The following is a 19,614-nucleotide window of genomic DNA, read 5'->3' as shown; positions in this document are numbered from 1 at the left end:
TATATGCAGAATTAGCAAACAAGTTTATATCGCCGGGGGGGGGGGGCAAATAAGGGGTATGATCCCTGACGCACAGAAACAAATACCTATGAAATATTAAAAAGAAAAGCAGAGCCTGGTTCAGCTTTCAGACAGGGCCTTGCCAACCAATCAGAGGGAGGGAGGAAGAGAGGAAGGACGCGACAAAACTACACCTCCCAGAAGGCCTCAGGGCTCCGTACCTCCTGAGTCTCAAGATGTCTTCCTTAAACAGTAAGTGCGAGAGAAGATTTTCTGGCGGGCGGGAGGATCGTGTCCTTGGGGGGAGGAGAGGGGATCCGGGACGGGCTGTTGTTGTGGAGGGTGCCTAGGGGTGCGAGGGTGGAAAGAGGGAGGAGGAGGATGGAAGGGCGATGAAGATCGCGTAGATACTGGGCAGAGGTTGTTGGAATGTCATGTAACGGAGGGCGATGACGTCATGGAGGGGGGTTCATTCATTACTTTATTTATTCCATTTATTTTGTCAAGCATGTATAAGGTAACAGGTATGGGTATAAACATGATTATGAATAAGTGGGGACAGTAGGACAGGGGTGGTAGGCACGTTTAAATTTAAATCGTTTAAATTTAAACTCGAAATTTACATTTAAATCCTGCTTTTTTCCTCCTCAAAGCCTAGTGCAGGTAGTCCACGACTTCCAAAAGTTTGTTTAGTGACCATTCAAAGTTAAAACGGCACTGAAAAAAATGACTGTTTTTCATGCTTACTACTGTTGCAGCATGCCGAGGATCACGAGATCAAAATTCAGACACTTGGCGCCTGATTCATATTTATGACAGTTGCAGTGTCCCAGGGTCCCCTTTTTGCGACCTTCGGACAAGCAAACAACTGTTTGATAGTTGAACATTTGCTTAACAACTGTGGCAAGAAAGGTTGCAAAACGGGACAAAATTCACTTAACTTTGCTTAAAAATCTGACTTAACAACAGAAATTTCAGTTGTGATTATAAATTGATGACTACTTGTATTCGGTCCATCGCCCTTCAGGACTCCTTTGTAGGGTATGGTAGGATTGTAGTTTATCTCCCAAAGACCTCCTCATGCTAATGGCAAGTGACGCCTATCTCTATCAGCTCCTTTGGACTTCCAAGGTCGACAGAGCTCAGAAATGCAACATTGAGATTCCCTGCCGCCAAAGACAACTCTGGAAAAATATGTAGGACAAACAGTTGCTGGGTAGATCTCCCCCCCCCCCCCCCCGTCCCCAAATAAATCAATTTCAAGCTTTCTTCTGAGGGACAGAAACGTCATTTGTTGAAACTCTTGCAAATGATTGACAATTAGAGAGCAGATAAATGTAGCGGTTGAGGCCCCAGGCTAGAAAGCAAGAAACTTGGGAGTTCAAATCCCATCATAGCCATGCAGCTGGGTGACCTTGGGCTTATCATTCGCTCTTAGCCCAACTCGCCTTACAAGATTGTTATTGTGGGGGAAATAGGAGGAGGAAGGTGTGTTAGATATGTTCTCCGCTTTGAGCTGTTTATGAAAACAGTAAAGATTGGATAAACATGAATGAATGAATACGTAAATAATTCCATCCCTGATTTTAAAATGTAGGAAAGTTAAATGCAGATGTGAAAGATGGATCTGGGCCTGGACTTACATATGTTGTACTTCCAACCCATCAGAACTCATTAAGTCCCTCCTCTCTTTCCTAGTTGTAAGTCGATTATCTGTACAGGATTATCTGTACTTTCATATATTTAAAATACTTAAATGTCAGTTTCCATTAACAATGTTCACAGTGTCAGAACAGATCCAACCAAAAGTAAACTGCCTGTAAAAAAATAAAGACCAGGAAAAAAGCAAAATCTAACAAAAGCCTTGTGTAATAAAATAAAGTTTTCCAGACACTTGTATAAGAATACGTTGGTTGTTTTAAAATAATGGAGATGTCAGATGGCTGCAAAGTTTCCATTTTAATCAATTCTAAAGCAATGTCTTAACGGTAGCTATGAGCAACCAAATTTATTCAAATTAATATTCATCGTAGAAGAGCTACGCAGTCAAATTAGCAAGAAAAAAACCAGGAAGAGTCTGGTAGCACTCTTTCTGATTAACATGTTTTATTTAAAGACAACATTTTATACCTTTTAATGAAATGTTAATTGGAAAAGGAGCTATCCAGATTCCCCTTATCAAGTTTTGAAGTGACTTAATATGGTAACTGAACGGGTTATCTTAACTATCAATTAAAAGTTGGGAAGGCATTTTGTATTGCTAGCTCTGAAGCCTGAGTAAACAGTTCCAGATGCTACTGTGGGAGACAGATCTGCTTATCAAAAAACGCCTCTTTATCTTTCTGCAGGAATGGTAACATATGTGAAAACTGCATGGGGCAAGGAACCAGTGATTGTAAGCTCCATAGTCATTGCAATTGTGGGTGAGTGTACACTGATGTTCCCTGGAATCCAAATATGTTTGGATGCTTTCCCAAAAGGCAGCTGGACTTCTTGGGGTTTTTTTCCTTGAAAATGTTTCACTTCTTTTCCAAGAAGTTGAAAAAGCTTGAAACATTTTCAAGACAAAAACCAAGAAGTTGCCTTTTGGAAAAGCACCTTTGGATCAACCATGACCAGATAGGTGATTGAGAATCTCCATAGATAATTTATTCTTTCAACGTTTAGTATCCTTGAAATACTAAGGGGAGAAGAGGTGTAGCAGCCCTTAACACTGGGGTATTAAACAGAATCAGGATTAGTTTTTTAAAAGTTATGTTGCATAACCCCAACCTGTGAGTCACGGCCTGCTAATGGTCTGTGGTCTATTGGCCACCAGGCCGCGTGAGTAGCTGGCCATGCACAGTCCCACTTGTGCAAGCGTTGCCACAGGCACTCGGAGCCCCACTCACACAGCCACTTGCAGACCATTCATGTGAATGTCACGACAGGCTTCATACATGCTTGCACGAGCGTTGTCACGGGGATTCACGGTCCCACTCAGATGAGCAGTAGGTGTGCGCACACAGGCATGCACCTGCCCCTCCCACAAAATCATCCCCCCCTCCTCCCACTCCGGGCCGCCAACCTGCAAAGGTTGGGTAACTCTGTTCTAGATTACATTCTTCATATTTCCAACCTCTTTCCAAATCCCTCGTGATTTGTAACACAGGTTTCACTTTGAAATGGGGTACGGACTGGGGCTCCGCTACAAGCACTTCTTAAGTGTAAAGAAAATCAGATTCATTTCCAGACACTTTCATTGTGGGAAATTCTTGGAAAACCACTAGGAGTCATTCAAGATAATGTTGGCAAATATTTGAATCATGGAACTATAAGATTGGCACATTGTTTCAAGGAATTATGCTCGGGAAACTTAGTTTTTTTATTGATTCTGTGACTAGTGATCAAATTTAGCTTGTAGCTCCCATGGTAAATCATTCTGAATAAATTCATTCATTCATTTATGGTAGCTTTATACAAATGTATTTCTGGCATGCATCTTTGTTTTCATTATTTCAGCTGTAGCCCTGCCATGGGTGAGCCCCATTGCCCGTTATTCTGCATTAATGAATGAGCGCATGCCATATCACTACCCAGGTACACATTTCTATTTTTTTAGAAGCAGTTTTGGTGTTTTAGCGATAGCAAAGAAGCAATTTCCATCAATTTTTAATATGTAACATGTTGCAGAGATGTATGTGGCTGAACGATTTCTTGGGAGCAAGGCATAGGGAGTCCCTGCGTGTAGAATGTCCAACTTATGGACAACTCATACTTACAAACAGGCTTCCTGCTTCTAAAAATGGTAAATGACCTTCTCCTTCCTTGAGCTAATAAATCACTAAAGCCACGCAAAGTTTTCACATCACTTAAATATGAGCCAGCAGTGTGCTACAGCTGCCCAAAGAACCAACACAGTCTTAGGATGCATTAACAGAGGGATAGAATCAAGATCACGTGAAATGTTAATATCACTTTATAATGTCTTGGTAAGGCCACACTTGGAATACTGTATCCAGCTTTGGTCGGCACAATGAGTGTAGAGAAGAGCAACCAAGATGATTAGGGGCTTAGAGGCTAAAACATAAAGAACTGTTGCAGGAACTGAGTATGTCTAGTTTAATGAAAAGAAGGATTAGGAGTGACATGATAGCAGTGTTCTGATATCTCAGGGATTGTCACAAAGAAGGCAGAGTCAAACTATTTTCCAAAGCACCTGAGGGTAGGACAAGAAGCAATGGATGGAAAGTCAGCAAGGGGAGAAGCAACCTAGAAGGAGAAATTTCCTGACAGTTGGAACAATTAATCAGTGGAACAACATGCCTCCAGAAGTTGTGGATGCTCCAACACTGGTAGTTTTTAAGATGTTGGATATCCATTTGTCTGAAATGGTATAGGGCTTCCTGCCTGAGCAGGGGGTTGGACTAGAAGACCACCAAGTTCCATTCAAACTGATTGTTTTCATGAATTGCTGAGGCCACACATTTTTAATATACAGCCTGTTTTCAAAGTTCATGAAAATTTTGCATGGCTTCAGTATTTCATCAGCTGAAGGAAGGACAATGCTAACGCTTTTAGTAATAGGCAACCTGTCTGTAAGCACAGGTTCCGACTTACATACAAATTTAAATTAAAGACAGTCTTAGGAATGGATCTCATGCTTAACCCAGGGACTGCCTGTATAAGAGAGCCAGAAGTATGGGATGTTCTGGAGCAATTTAAACTATTTTTCTTCCTGCTTTAGTTATTATTGGGTTAGGCAGGCAGAGGATTGGCATCAGAGACAAAATTTTAAAACGTGGAGGGAAAAGTCCTATTTTCAGCTTTCTCTGTGTTGGCCATGGGTAGTTTTCTGATATTTGAGTATCCGAACAATTATGGTGTATAAACCACAAGATATAGCTCTGTGTATTGATCCAGTTGTAGGTAAATCAGTGAACTAAATCTCATGCAATGATGCTGAATTTACTTAACCAGAGATTAAATGAATTTACAATTAGCTGTATTGACATTGGGTTTTTTCAAAAGATGGAGAATGTGCTTCCATAAGACAGGTAGTCCAAAACTTACAATAATTCGTTTAGACACCATTCAAAGTTACAATGGCATTGAAAAATGTGACATAATCATTTTCAGTTACCTTCACAGAATCCCCACGATCAGGGAATCAAAATTCAGATGCTTGGGAACCTGCTCATATTTATGACTGTTGCTGTGTCCCAAGGTCATAAAATCACCTTTTGTGACCTTCTGTCAAGCAAAGTCAATGGGGAAGCCAGATTCAATTAACAATCTCTTATTAAATTAGGAACCTCAGTGATTCGTTTAACAATTGTGGCAAGAAATGTTGTAAAATGGGGCGAAGCTCACTTGACAAATGTCTCACTTAACAACAGAAATTTTGGACTCAATTGTTGTCACAACCGAAGAACTATCTGTACAGTACAGGTAGTCCTTGACTTAACAGTTGAGCCTGAAGATTCCATTGCTAAGCGCAACAATTGTTAAGTGAGTTGCACCTGATTTTAATGACTATGCCATGGTCATTAATCGAATCATCAGTTATTCAATGAACACTGTTTCCCTCCCATTGACTTTGCTTGTTGGGAAAGTCAGCTGGGAAGGTCAGATAGTGATCACGTGACTCTGTGATGCTTCAACCATCATTAATCAATGCCAGTAGCCAAGGGCCCAATTTTTGATCATGTGTCTGTTGGGAAGAGTGCAAGGACCGGTTGTCACTTTTTTTCAGTGCCATTGCAATTTCAAACCGTCCGCTGAACAAATGATGATAAATCGAGGACCACCTGAATGCTTAGCTACAAATAAAAGAGCTACCATATTTTTCGGAGTATGACACACCTTCCCCCCCCTCTAAAAACGCATGGAAATGTTGGTGCGTCTTATACACCAAATACAGCCATTTTTGGCCTCCTGAAGCCCCACCCCCACATCCCATTTTTTGCAAAAATTGGAGTGTTTTTGCCTTCCCCCACCCCTCAGCTCTCTGCAGGCTTTAGCAGGGCTGGGGGAAGGGAAAAATCCCCCCGTTTTGGTGAAAAATTGGGGCGTTTTTGCCTTCCTGCTGAGGCCTGCAGTGTTCCTAGGGACCAGGGAGGACAAAAACGTTTTCTTCTGACTTACCCCTTTGAAATCATGGTGCGTCTTATGCACCGGTGTGTCTTATAGTAAAAAAATGTGGTAATTTTGCCTTAGAATGTTAGATATGAAATCAGGCCCAAATAGATTTATCTACTTAACTTACCACAACCTACAGAGCACAGAGGCAGGATTTGTTCTCCATGCTAGGCCAAAATCAAAGAAGCACATTATGTATATGAATCCAGGAATTGAATCAAGTGGTCCATGCCCTTCCTTACACTATATAATTCTATAAGTGCTGCTGCTGGACATTTACAGAATGCTCATTTGGTTGATGTTCATGATTGCCCTTTCTTCATCATAGTGCCAGTTCGAGATGATGGTAATATGGCAGATATTCCCGCTCATCCCTGTGACAAGGACGGTGAACAGCTCGAGTGGCTGAGGAAATGAGAATCGGCAGAGGGTAGATCTTCCCCAAAACTTCCCCTGCCTTTGTTGTACATGTGTGTTATTGTCGGGGGCAATAAATTTCCCTGTTGTATTTAAAAACAGACTTATCTGGTTGTTGTGGCTGGAAATTTAGATCAAAGGGGGAACACTGCATTTTTGGAATACCTATCCTCATAAAATCAGATAGTTAAAAGTTCTTAGGAGGCTTAATCAAGTCATGGGGCTTTTTCAAAGTAATGGAACTGGGAATTTTTTTCTTAAATTAAGAGTCTGATACCATTGCACATACTGTCACAAACAGCAGTTTGTAAAAGAAAAACATTGACAACCTGCTACACTAGGTTTTTTTGGGGGGGGGGGAGAAGAGGAAGATTCTGTTTTTCATATTGTCAAGAAATATAAAAAATTCCTTAAGAGAAGACTATGCACTGTCATAAAATTGTTTGGGGAAAAATATGGGGGAGTTATTTCAAACCCCAATTCTTTTGACACGGCTTCCTTCCTTCTACCACCCAGTTCTAAATTAGGACTCCAACCAAAGTCTTGGGAGGAAAATTTGACTGGTTTATACATGCTAAGCTATAATACGGTTTGTTTGGTTTCAACATAGCATGATATATTAATACAACAGTTAATTTCTAAACTTAGGTCCGTCGGTCAATGATTTAATGTGCTATAGAGGCCCGGCTAATTGTGGTTTAAGTGCCTGATTCACTTTCTTTGGTAGAGTCAAGGCACAATTTGTGCAATGTATTAAGCCACGCAGACTGGTTCATAAGAGTATGCTTGCCTCCGTCTTACCTCCCCTACAGAGTGTGCTGAGCTTTTAAGGCTTGTCTGAGGCTGAAAATGTCTGTCAATTCAGAATGACTGCCAGTTTTCGTTACAGAAACTGAGATTTTCCCTTTAAACACAGTCTGTGACATAATGCATTGCTACAACCATAGTGTTTCCCCTCTTCAGTAATTAGAAAAATGTTAAGTGCAAGCTGAGGATTCCCCCCCCCCCCCCCAAATGTACATATGCACGAACACACTTTGCATCAGCCTAGACTCTGGGTGATTGCCTGGACAAAACGCTGAAGTTTTCTTGGCAATATTTTTGAGAAGAGGTTTGCCCTGGCCTCTTTCTTAGGGCTGAGAGTGAGTGACGCCAGTGTCACCCCTGTGGCTTTCATCCCTCTGCTGCGGCTCCGTCACTCAAAATATGTGTCACAACCGCCAAATGTGTGACACCCACCGGCACACAATTTATTGAGCTTTTCAACCCCTGGTAGGTTTTGTGGCTCCCGGTCTTTTCTTTTCTGTGGGAAACGGATCCAAATGGCTCTTTGAGTGTTTAAGGTTGCCGAACTCCCCTCGCCAAGGGCAGGACTACACCTCGGACTACACCTCATGGCCTCCCAGTTTTTTTTAAAAAAAGACTTATATACCGCTTCATAGGGCTTTCAGCCCTCTCTAAGCGGTTTAGAGTCAGCATATCGCCCCCAACAACAATCCGGGTCCTCATTTTACCCACCTCGGAAGGATGGAAGGCTGAGTCAACCTTGAGCCGGTGAGATTTGAACCGCCGAACTGCAGTCAGCTGAAGTAGCCTGCAGTGCTGCATTTAACCACTGCGCCACCTCGGCTCTTTTCGCCTCGTTTCTAGCCTGTTGCCTCAATCATTACACCAAACTGGCTCCCTTACACCTTAGATCTTGGTTAAAGGAGGCACCCCATATAAGATGCACTGTTAACGAGTAGACACACAGTCACGTTTGATTGGTTTAATACCTCATTCAAATCTTGCCACAAAGTAGAAGCCATAAGCTTGTTGTTCAATTACATCTCTTTGAAATCTAAAAATGCAATTAGAGCAAAAGTGTGGTTTGTTCAAATATCATTCCTAACTTGAGGGTATATGTGGCAGAAGGGGGAGTTCCTGATCCTTATGGCCAGTCTTGAAACTGGATGTTTCTTTGAGGAGGAAACGACAGGAAAAGGGTGCCAGTTCTCTCTCTCTTTTGGGCTGGCAAAGGTTCTTAAACTGACACATGAAACGATTTGCAAATACCCAGGTCAATAGCACAGAAATTATTTCCTTTCATACAGACTTAAATTGGCCATTTAATCATGCTGGATCTCATGATACCATAGATCAAGACATGGTTAAAAACCTTGAAGAAAGATTAAAATAACTCAGCCTTCCCTCAACACGTGGTTTTTCCAACCAAGAACATCCACAGAAAAAGACATGGTAGAACGCAGCAATGGCTGTTTTCTAATGCACTTTCTAATGCACAAAAACTACTTGTCCCCTACCCACCAGAAGGGCAAACGTGGAAAGGCTGAACAGTGACCTCTCAAAAGGGTCCTTCCTCAATCTTGAAAGGATACAAATGTTTCTGCTCAAAATGGGCCTCCCCATTGAAAGTTTATGGACATAAGTTGAGTCCATTATGGACTCAGTTCAGTTCAAGCTAATCCACTGAATATTTTTACACATTTGACTCCAAAGTTTTACACATTGATTCCTTGCTTAAACTCCATCGCCACTTCTCCTACCACTTCCCCCACCCCCAGCAGTTCACTGGATTAGAGTTGAGGAGTCAGATGGGGTTGATGTCCTGCTATTCCTTAGATGCTGGTTAATATCTAAGGAAAGAAGACGCTTGCAGGAATTTTCATCTTCTTGGGCACCCTGATGGCCAGCCTAGCTGCCACATGGGTATATATGCTTTCCTTAGATGAGTGGCCAGCCTCAGTCAAAATCAGAACAGACACCAGGGCTGGGAAACTTTGAGTAATGGAGTAACTTGTCCTGGGGACTGGATTGCTGCCAGGCAGAGCCGAGAACATCATCCTGTTCACACTGGAAATCTTCTTCAGCTTTTATCTGCAGCCACAAAACCCAAAAATTATTATCATTTATTGTGCGGGAAACATTAATCTCTGCAGTGAAAAGAAGCCAGGTTGCGTATATTCACATTTGACATGTTGTATTTTTGTGTCATTTTAATTGTTCCCAATAAATATATCAATCAGCTCCACATTTTGATTTCCCTCCGGCACAACTCAGAACAAGTAAGATAGCTTTTTAAGTTTGATAGCTCTTTTAAGTTTACTAACGTAATGAAAACAGAAATGCAACTGTTTCCCAGCTTCTGGGATGTGAGTTAACGTTTGTCTATCTATCTTCATCACTATCTGTAAATAACAGTGGAAGAAATAAAAAAAATATCTTCTAATCTAAACTCATGTTAGATAATGTTCACTCCTGAGACTTCTGAATAAGCATATATGCAATTATTTGATGGACTGGAATACAGACACAATCTTGGAGAAAATATGTGGTAACCATTATTTAAAAGGTGAAAAAGCCTAGAAAAACAAGTATTAGAACACTGTCCCACCTTGATTCTCTTTGGTAAAAGAGAGGGAAGGGGAAGAAACAGTGTCTGTTATTGTAGCCTACAGTATATAAATACAGATAGTCCCATCTTAACTGTCCTTAGGACAGGAATTTCCATCAATGAACAAAGGAGTTGTTAGGCAACACAACACACAATCACACTGCATACTAGTGGCAGTTCCAATAGTCTTGGTTGTGCTCAATAGGCTAGAACTCAATGCTGCTTCTGCCTTGTGCTCAACTCTGCTTCAACTCCGCCACCCATCTATCTCCCCTCCCCCTCCGCCATCTCCACCTTTTTGGCTGTCCTAAAGTCTGCCACCCCAGCTGACCTTTGCCATCTTCTTCCTCCCACTGCCAGGATATATCAAACCTGGCTTTTCTTGAGGCAGCTGCTAGCCTACGGGCCAGCAGTGCCTTGGCCAGGCATATCTTGACAGCAGCATAATGAAGAAGACAGTGAAGGTCGAAGGGCAGTAGGAAGTGCACAGGTGGGGGCAATGGAATACGGTAGCCCAAAGGACAGATGGTGGGTGGGTGGGAGATAGGCAGGAGGCCGACGTTGAGTCTGAAATTGAAATATGTGTAGCCATTTTATTTAGCTCTCTATTATACTCATTTATTCCTTTCTTTTTCTTTACTATGTAAGGGCGGTTTTTCAGGCTCACCACATTCTTAAGGTGGGAGGGAGGAGCGAATAGATAGTGTGGATTGTTTTGACTAGGTGACCTTCTTTCCTGTGGGAACAGAAGCAGCTCCTGCTGAGAACGGAAAGTGGAGACACAGGGCAATGTGGATTGATATTATATTGGAGAATATGGCTTTTGTGGGATGTTTCTAACTTAACAATACTATGTGATGTAATTCCGGTTTGTGTCAGATCTGGAATTACAACAGACTTTGCAAATTTGATTTGCCTACCTAAATAAAAGAAATTTGTTTTGGAAGATGGACTTTGCATATTTCTTTTTTGAATGGGTTTCATCACTTGGAAACCTGACAGCCGGTTTACATTTCAAGACCATCAAACCTTCCCAGTACCTGCACAGGAAATTCCTCCATGGGCAGCAATGTTGGGGCTGCTCGACGTACCCTCCCCTCCTTCTCCTCACGCAGATGGCGTCGCCGCTTCTTGCTGACGGGGCCTTCGCTAGGGGAGAGGCTCTCTGGCTCTTGGGCAGGCAGGCACCTGGAGGTTTCCTTCCCACAGGGCTCATTCTCTGCATTGCCAGGGGTTGCAACATCGGCACTCTGGATTCCTTCATCCTAAATAGAGAAAGCGATGCAATTAGAATTTTCCCACTTTCACATTTGCCCCCAATAGGTAGCCATGTGGCATTTACAGCATAAGGAAGGGGGCTGGGGAGGGGGCGAGCGGAGAGAGAGAGACTTGGCCTTTCTTTTCTATACAATTTGGGGGACACAAAGGCACTCAGAGCTTCATGGCGTTTGGCTATCAAACTCTACTTTTGCAGAAATCAAGTGCAGAAAAGGAGCAATTCTGCAATACTACTTGTTGGCGGGGAGGTGCGAAAAATGTATTATTTGTTAAATTTATTTGCTGCCTACTTTGCTGTGGGTCTATTCTAGGCAGCTTACAACAATAAAAAGGAAGAAATGGAAAAGAGCGTAAACAGAAGTGGTGCCCGGGGAAGGTCCTGATCGGATTTTATGGAGTGAGTTTCAACTTGTCGCTCCTGAGGAAGTGGACAAGGCCATGGGAGTGGTGAGCGCCTCCACCTGTTTACTGGATCCGTGTCCCTCCTGGCTGGTCTCGGCCAGCAGGGAGGTGACGCGTGGCTGGCTCCAGGGGATTATTAGCACCTCTCTTCGGGAGGGATCCTTCCCGCACCCCCCAAAGGATGCGGTGGTGAGACCCCTCCTCAAGAAACCTTCCCTGGATCCAGCCATTTTGAACAACTATCGTCCAGTCTCCAACCTCCCATTCGTGGGGAAGGTTGTTGAGAAGGTGGTGGCCTTTCAACTCCGACAGACCTTGGATGAAACAGATTATCTGGATCCCTTTCAGTCGGGGTTCAGGCCTGGTTACGGCACCGAAACTGCTTTGGTCGCGCTGACCGATGATCTCTGGCGTGCCAGGGATAGAGGTCACTCCTCTATCCTAGTGCTTCTTGACCTCTCAGCGGCCTTCGATACCATAGATCATGGTATCCTTCTGTGACGGTTACGGGAGGTGGGAGTGGGGGGCACCGTCCTAAGGTGGTTCTCCTACCTCTCGGACAGGTCGCAGTCGATGTTGGTTGGGGGACAGAGATCGACCCCATGGCCCCTCAAATATGGGGTGCCGCAGGGTTCGGACCTGTCCCCCCTCCTGTACAATATCTATATGAAGCCGCTGGGTGAGATCATACGCCGGCACGGGATTAAATATCACCAATATGCGGACGATACACAATTGTATCTGTCCGCCCCATGCCAACTCAGTGAAGCAGTTGAAGTGATGTTCCAGTGCCTGGAGGCTATTAGGGTCTGGATGGGAGCGAATAAGCTTGCACTCAATCCAGACAAGCCTGAGTGGCTATTGATGTTGCCTCCCAAGGATGGTCCTGACATTCCACCTCTTAGCCTGCGGGGTGAAATTATTCACCCATCGGAGAGGGCCCGCAAACTGGGTGTCCTCCTGGATCCACAGCTGACGTTAGAACACCATTTGTCGGCTGTGACCAGGGGGGCCTTTGCCCAGGTTCGCCTGGTGCAACAGTTGCGGCCCTATCTGGACCGGGAGGCACTTCAAACAGTCACTCACGCCCTCGTCACCTCAAGACTGGATTACTGTAACACACTCTACATGGGGCTGCCCCTGAAGAGTGTCCGAAGACTACAGCTGGTCCAGAATGCAGCCGCGTGAGCGATAATGGGTGTACCTAGATACACCCATGTTACACCTATCCTCCGCAAGCTGCACTGGCTTCCCATTGATCTCTGGACCCGCTTCAAGGTGCTAGTTGTTATTTTTAAAGCCCTACATGATATTGGACCTGGCTACCTGAGAGACTGCCTCCTGCCAATTACCTCCCAACGACCTATAAGATCGCACAGGTTGGACCTCCTCCGAGTGCCGTCGACCGGACAATGGCGGCTGGCGGCTCCCCATGGGAGGGCCTTCTCTGTAGCTGCACCGGCCTTGTGGAACAAGCTACCTGCTGAGATCCGGACCCTCACCACTCTCCCGGCCTTCTGTAAAGTGACCAAGACCTGGCTGTTGATTATTTCCAGCCCCACTAGATGGAATGGATGTTGTATTGTTTTTAATTCTGTATTTTTAAATATTTTTAAATGCTTTTATTTTTATTTGTTGTGAGTCGCCCAGAGTCCCTTGGGAGTGGGCGGCATACAAGTCCTATAAATAAATAAATAAGTACGATAACAGAATAAAAAGAACAGTGAAAAAGAACACAATGAGAATACAACAACACGATTACCAAAAAAGAAAAAAGAAAGATGGGTGTGTAGAGAGCAGAGAAGAAGGGACAGAGGTGAAATCTGCCATCAATCCAGCAGCCACCTCCACTGTGGAATTTCCCCATTTGGATCCCAGCCAACCAGCAGAGAGCCTGGCCTTTAGGCTCTTGCGGAAAGATAGGAGGGTGGATGGGTGGAGGATGACAATTAAAAGGGAATGTAAACTACAACCAGGAATCAAATCTGATTCCCATGAAAAGCAAAGAGGGGAAACAACCACCTCCAAATCTGTTTCTGTTCCCTGTTCTTCCCTGATAGGTTTTGCCTGTTCCCCTCAAATAACAAGGAACATTTTTAAGAATCTCAGGAGACGCAGCAAGAGGAGATCCACGGTGGGCATTCTCTGTAGCAGCTAGCCCTCCTTTGGAACAGCTTCCCTCCTGGAGCAAGAATTGTCTCCACCTTCAGGCCTTCCAGAAGCAGATGAAAACATGACTCTGGGAATTAATTATAACCAATGGCACCATATTAAACAATTAAGAATTAAATATATTATTTCATTTCCATTTTCACTTGGAAAATTAAATTATGGGCTTTATTATTTTACATAATTGTATTACTCAGTTTTAACTGTGTCTTGTATACCCTATAAACTAGTTAAACACATTTTATCACTGCCCCCTCCCTAAACCACACACATCTGTTTGTGAATCAGCCATTAATGCTTAAGGTAGTTTATTTGTGTGGACACAGCATGTGGACTCTACATGCTGTGGAGTGTTTTGTTACTCTAGTTTACGGTTTAGCATATTGCATGGATGTAGGTGCTGTGTCTTTAAATGATCCAGTTATTCCTATAGCCAAAATTAATCATTTATTCTGATTAAATTAAATCAAGTTTATTAATATTTATTTAAGAAATATAATACCCTGTTTCCCTGAGAATAAGACCTCCCTGGATAATAAGCCCAATTGGGCTTTTGAGTGCATGCACTAAAATAAGCCCTCCCCTGAAAATAAGCCTTCCCCCCAAAATATTGCAACACAGCAGCAGCCATGAGGTGACCATACTCGCCACCTCCTGCACCTCAAAAATAATAAGACTTCCCCGAAAATAAGGCCAAGTGCTTATTTCAGGAGTCAAAAGAAAATAAGACCTTGTCTTATTTTCAGGTAAACACGGTATGACCCTCCAGATTGTATACAACAATGGCCGGTTGCTCACAACAAACAACTACTAAAAACAGAGATAAAACACTATAGAAGGGAAAGCATCACACTTCCCAGTACAGCTTATATCATCCCCGTATCAGCTCCACATTTGCTGAGCTCACTCCCTCAGCCCAATGCTAGTGGAAAGAACTAGGACTTTACAACCTTCCAGAAGGCTGAGAGGACAGGGTCCCTCCAGATCACAATGAAATAAACTACCGTATTTCCCCCAAAATATGACATGTCCTAATAATAAGGCCATGCCACATTTTTCTGGTGGGCAAAAATATAAGCCCTCCCCCGCAAATAAGCCCCCTGGACAACCCCCCACCTCTGGCCAGGCAGAGTGCTGCTCACCAACCTAGTGGTGTCCCGAAGGTGCCAAGCCATGGGAACCGGGGGAGGCAAAAGTGATCGCGTTGCTTGGTGCCTTTGGGATACTGCTAGGTTGGTGAGCAGGGCTGTGCCCAGCTGAAGAGGGGGGTTGCCGGGTGGCTGCTCTCTTGCGAGCGAGCTCCCAAAGAGGCGGGAACAGTCTCATGGGCGAATGGCTATATTGCGCTGTTGCAGCAGCGCAACACAACAGCCATGAAGCGACCATGCTCGCAAGCAGCCACCCGGCAAATCCCCTTTCCAGTTGGGCACATTCACTGACCTAGGAGTATTGCCAAGCCGTCTGAGTGCCTGTTTGCCGCTGCCCAGCTCCCGCAGCTTGGCGCCTTTGAAATGCCAGTGATGGCGCTCTGAACAGCTGGAGAGGGGGGTTGCATGAGCGGCTGTTCCGTTCCCACTCGCGTGCCTCCCAGCCTCACGATGTCCGGGCACAGCTCTCCCTGCAGAGCCAGGGCACCTCCGCTACCACCGCTGCCATCCCAGCATGTTTTTTTTGGCGGCTTCCAAACCGAGTCTTCCAATAGTGGCTGCTCTGGGTGTAGCCTCTATGGTTTTGGGCCAACTGCCGGCAGAGCATACAACCATATGGAGTACGCCCAGAGCGGCCACTGCTGGAAGACTCGGTTTGGAAGCCGCCAAAAAAAATCATGCTGGGATGTCGGTGGCAGTGGAGGTGCACTGGCTCTGCAGGGAGAGCTGGGCCAGGGCATCGTGAGACTGGGAGGCACGCGAGCGAGAGCGGAACAGCCACTTGCGCAACCCCCCCTCTCCAGCCATGCAGAGCGCCATTCACTGGCATTTCGAAGGCGCCAAGCCTCAGGAGCCAGGCGGCGACAAACAGGCGCTCACATGGCTTGGCAATACTCCTAGGTCAGTGAATGGCGCTGCGCCAGGCTGGAAAGAGGGTTTGCCAGATGGCTGTTCATGAGCGTGGCCACTTCATGGCTGTTGTGTTGCGCTGCTGCAACAGCGCAACACAGCCATTCGCCCATGAGGCTGTGCCTGGCTCTTTGGGAGCCTACTCGCAAGAGAACAGCCGCCTAGCAACCCCAAAACAATAAACCCTCCCCTCATAATAACGCCCAAGCCATATTTTGTGAGCAAAAAGAAAATAAGACCCTGTCTTATTTTCAGAGAAACATGTTATTAGCATGTATGATAATATTCCTTCCTGGAGACAAACAAGCATTAACATGGCTACTGACCCAAAAATTATTTCTTACCTCTAAGACAATATCAAGGTGGCCTTGTCTGTAATCGTCACCATAGGAATCCAAAACTCTCATGAGAAACCTCAGGAGAAGTAGAAAGACATTATTTTAAACCAACCCTTTGTATTACCGTGTTCCTTTCTAACCAGAATCCTGCCTCACAAAATGAAAAATGGGATAAAAACAGATAGTTCAGATGAAAGAAGTTAAAAATTCATTTCTTTGGTATAAATGTGCCAAAGTTCAGAAGCAGTGTTATCTTTAAACCTTGATGACGTACAACTCCCAGAAGACCCACCCAGTATAGGTTATTGTTGGCAATCCTGGGAAGGGCAGCTCAGTAAAGCCTGGAAAAACACAGGTTCCACATCCTAAACTAAATATCAAAATGCAACTAATTTTTAAAATTGTAGTACTGCACAAAGGGGAATATATTTAACACACTTTGCACCTACTGTATCTTCTGACTCACCTCCTTTCCTGTTTGAGACGCAGTGTTATTCTCTGGACCTGATGGAGCCGGTTTAACATTCTCTCATTCACCTATAATGGGGATCAATATTAGCTGGTCATCTTTTTTCACTTACTCAACAACTCCTTCCTCTTCCACCTAAGTCTTTACTTAACAGTCGTGTCGCTTAAATTTTTCACTGTTGTTCTATATGGTATCCACATAGTCCTTTTTCCTGACATATTACACTATCATAAATAGCATGCTGGACTGAGGCCAAAAAGACCTAGGTTCAAGTCTTCATCCCTCATCCAGCCTTATGTAGTAAGAGATCTCTTGAATCCTCTCTCTCAAATCTTACCTTATTTCACAAGATTATTGTTAGAAACATTGTTAATAAACAGAGAAAGCATATTCACTCCAGTCATGTACCTGTTCTAACTCCTTGCATCGTCGGGCAAGCACTTGACACTTGCGCCGAGTCATCTCCTGTTGCCGCAACATATCCTCCTCTTCCTCATCTTCTGGTATCCCTCCATCAGCAAATTCCACCTCAGTTTCTAACTCACTTTCTAAGATATTTCCACCAAAAAGAGGAGGCAATGCCAGTTCTGAACCAGGAGGCACTGAAAATTCTTCAAAACTCACAGCAGCCATGACTGTTCAAAAAATTTAAAAAGGAAGCAATAAATATAAACTAACCAGCTATATCAACTTGATCACAGTAAAATAATTCATTGATTCACTTGAAAAGCATTACATCTTTCCAAATATCTGAACTAGTTACTGTCTGTCAGCCTAATCTAACCTACCATACAGAGTTGTTGTGGGGGGAGGGGAAATAGAAGAAAAGAAAAATAAAAGGGGGAGGGAGGGAGGAAAGGAAGGAAGGATCTATGAAGTTAGAGGTAAATCCCCTTTTCATCCAAAATTTAAAACAGAAGGATACAGGTGATTTATAGGAAATTTACCAACTTATTTAGAGTATATAATAATTCTGTAGATATTTTGTGAAAATAAGTCCTACTCAATTAAATGTGACCTGTTTTTTTTCATCATATAAGTTTGCCTGGTTTTCCTTTGGTTACTATAGGTAGTTCTTGACTTACAACCATTCGTTTAGCAACAACTTGAAGTTACAATAGCATTGAAAAAATTAACAACCAGGCCTTGCATTTACAACTGTCACAGCATCCCCACAACCACATGATCAAAATATGGTTGCTTGGCAACTAGTATATATTTCGCATGGTTGTAGCAATCTGAGTCATGTGTTTATCATCTGTAACCTTCCTGGCCAGGTTCTGACAAGCAAAATCAATGGGAAATCTGGATTTGCTTAATGACTTTGTGATTCACTGAACTACAGTAATTTGCTTAACAATGAAGGCCAAAAAAAGGGGGGGGGCAAAATCAGGTGCCACTCACTTAGCAACAAAGATTCTGGCCCCAAGTCAAGAACTACCTGTAAATTGAAAAGAAATGTTAAGAACAGACAATATAACAAAGAAATGTTGGAAGAAAAATCTAGTTTGGTTCCAAGACACTGGAAATAATATGGAGGCTGGCTGATTGGAAAGAAAGATTATGTTTATTGGTGAACAGAACCACCAGGGTTTATGGTTCTGGGACAGCTGATCAAATGGTTGAATGAGTGGATGGATCTTTATAGGTTTCTGAGACTTTGAAGTTTGAACTGCCATGAAGGGGCTTGTGTTCTGAAAGGGTGTTGGGAAATTCCTATTGTAGCTAATTGGCTTTCATCTTGTCCTAGATCTTGGGTGAGGGGCTGCTTGTTCTAATCCTATTACTCTGCTTTTGATAGCTGTCAAGCTTTGCTGCAAGCCATTTTGAAATATCTTTTCTTGAATGGATTTCTCCCTGCAGTATTTGCTATGCTTATGAATGGGGCCATCTAGATAGTTGGCTTCCTCTTTCAGTAATCTCTTTATCTCTTAAGTGCTGGCATCTGCTGTGGGCTATTAAGAAAGACTGGGGGCTGCTTTCTGTCTCTAAAACATTTTTATCCTTTTAGTGAAATATAATATTCTGCCTTTTTTAATATTTCCAAAAATATTTCATTCTTCTGGGGAAGGGGCTTCCCACATAAACAACTTGCAAACTGTTCGAGTTTAGTGTATTTGAAAATTCCCAGGCAATGACCACTAGTAGGTAAAGGTAAAGATTCCCTTTGCATATATGTGCTAGTCGTTCCCGACTCTAGGGGGAGGTACCCATCTCTGTTTCAAAGCTGAAGAGCCATGGCTGTCTAAAGACATCTCCGTGATTTTGTGACTGGCATGGCTAAATACTCCGAAGTCGCGTGGAACCCTCTTACCTTCCCACCAAAGGTGGTTCCTATTTTTCTACATGCATTTTTACATGCTTTGGAACTGCTAGGTTTGCAGAAGCTGGGACAAGTAACGGGAGCTCACTCCATTAGGCAGTGCTAGGGATTCGAACCGCCGACCTTTCTGATCGACAAGCTCAGCGTCTTAGCCACTGAGCCACGGCGTCTAAATTTGAAATTGAATCTATTTGGAAATTTCCAAGCAATCGTCATTACTTGCTAGGAAAACGGAAAATGCAATCTCAACCCATTCAGAGTACCAAGTTGAATTATGCTTGGTTTGAATTCTAGCATCACACAAAATAAGTAGAAATTATTCTAGTGAACTGACCAGCAGGGTTTAATTCAAGTGAAGAAAGGGGCCAGTCGTTAAGAGGGTCTCCAAGGGACGGCTTTACAATTCCGGACGGGGAATTGTAGGAGCCCAACCCCAAAGAACGGTGTCAGGCTGCAAAAAGCTAACTTCTAAAAATGGACTTTTTCCGACATCCAACCTACCTCCGTCTCTATGCCGCTCCCACCTTTTCCAATGAGGCCACGAAAAATACACCGACGACCCGACGCTGGTTGATGACGTAACAAAACTCCTGTAGCAACAAAGAAGTTTCATGCCCGGAGTTTAATTGGAGGAAAGGAGGTGGCGC

General features: G+C 43.7%; 2 protein-coding genes across 2 annotated transcripts; one reads left to right on the top strand and one right to left on the bottom strand.

The window, feature by feature from the left end:
• Window positions 1-116: 116 nt before the first annotated feature.
• Window positions 117-6,640, top strand: NDUFA3 (NADH:ubiquinone oxidoreductase subunit A3). The gene is made up of 4 exons (XM_014066633.2): window positions 117-252; window positions 2,349-2,423; window positions 3,502-3,579; window positions 6,449-6,640. The coding sequence occupies exons 1-4, from the start codon at window positions 237-239 to the stop codon at window positions 6,535-6,537; spliced, it is 258 nt and encodes an 85-aa protein (XP_013922108.1). The 5' UTR covers window positions 117-236; the 3' UTR covers window positions 6,538-6,640.
• A 1,650-nt stretch (window positions 6,641-8,290) lies between these two features.
• On the bottom strand, window positions 8,291-19,593 carry TFPT (TCF3 fusion partner). Its single transcript, XM_014066631.2, has 6 exons — window positions 19,469-19,593; window positions 17,053-17,279; window positions 16,642-16,712; window positions 16,182-16,251; window positions 10,972-11,196; window positions 8,291-9,414 (listed from the first exon to the last, which is right to left on the bottom strand). Exons 1-6 carry the CDS (start codon window positions 19,578-19,580, stop codon window positions 9,280-9,282), a joined length of 840 nt encoding a protein of 279 aa, XP_013922106.2. The 5' UTR covers window positions 19,581-19,593; the 3' UTR covers window positions 8,291-9,279.
• Between the last annotated feature and the right edge of the window lie 21 nt (window positions 19,594-19,614).

This window comes from Thamnophis sirtalis, unplaced genomic scaffold (genome assembly GCF_051295495.1).
Source record: "Thamnophis sirtalis isolate CommonGarterSnake01/CBP01778 unplaced genomic scaffold, rThaSir2_p1.2 scaffold_4, whole genome shotgun sequence".
Lineage (NCBI taxonomy): Eukaryota > Metazoa > Chordata > Lepidosauria > Squamata > Natricidae > Thamnophis > Thamnophis sirtalis.
This window is presented reverse-complemented; position numbering and strand designations above follow the sequence as displayed.

Excerpts from the sequence above, each read along its gene's own strand:
- NDUFA3 (XM_014066633.2), top strand. Across the intron at positions 2,424-3,501 it reads CATAGTCATTGCAATTGTGG|CTGTAGCCCTGCCATGGGTG; the intron begins GTGAGTGTACAC and ends TCATTATTTCAG. Across the intron at positions 3,580-6,448 it reads CATGCCATATCACTACCCAG|TGCCAGTTCGAGATGATGGT; the intron begins GTACACATTTCT and ends TCTTCATCATAG.
- TFPT (XM_014066631.2), bottom strand. The coding sequence starts at position 19,580 with ATGAAACTTCTTTGTTGCTACAGGAGTTTTGTTACGTCATCAACCAGC. Across the intron at positions 17,280-19,468 it reads GGAGCGGCATAGAGACGGAG|TCATGGCTGCTGTGAGTTTT; the intron begins GTAGGTTGGATG and ends TTTTTTGAACAG. Across the intron at positions 11,197-16,181 it reads ACCTTGATATTGTCTTAGAG|GATGAAGGAATCCAGAGTGC; the intron begins GTAAGAAATAAT and ends TTCTCTATTTAG.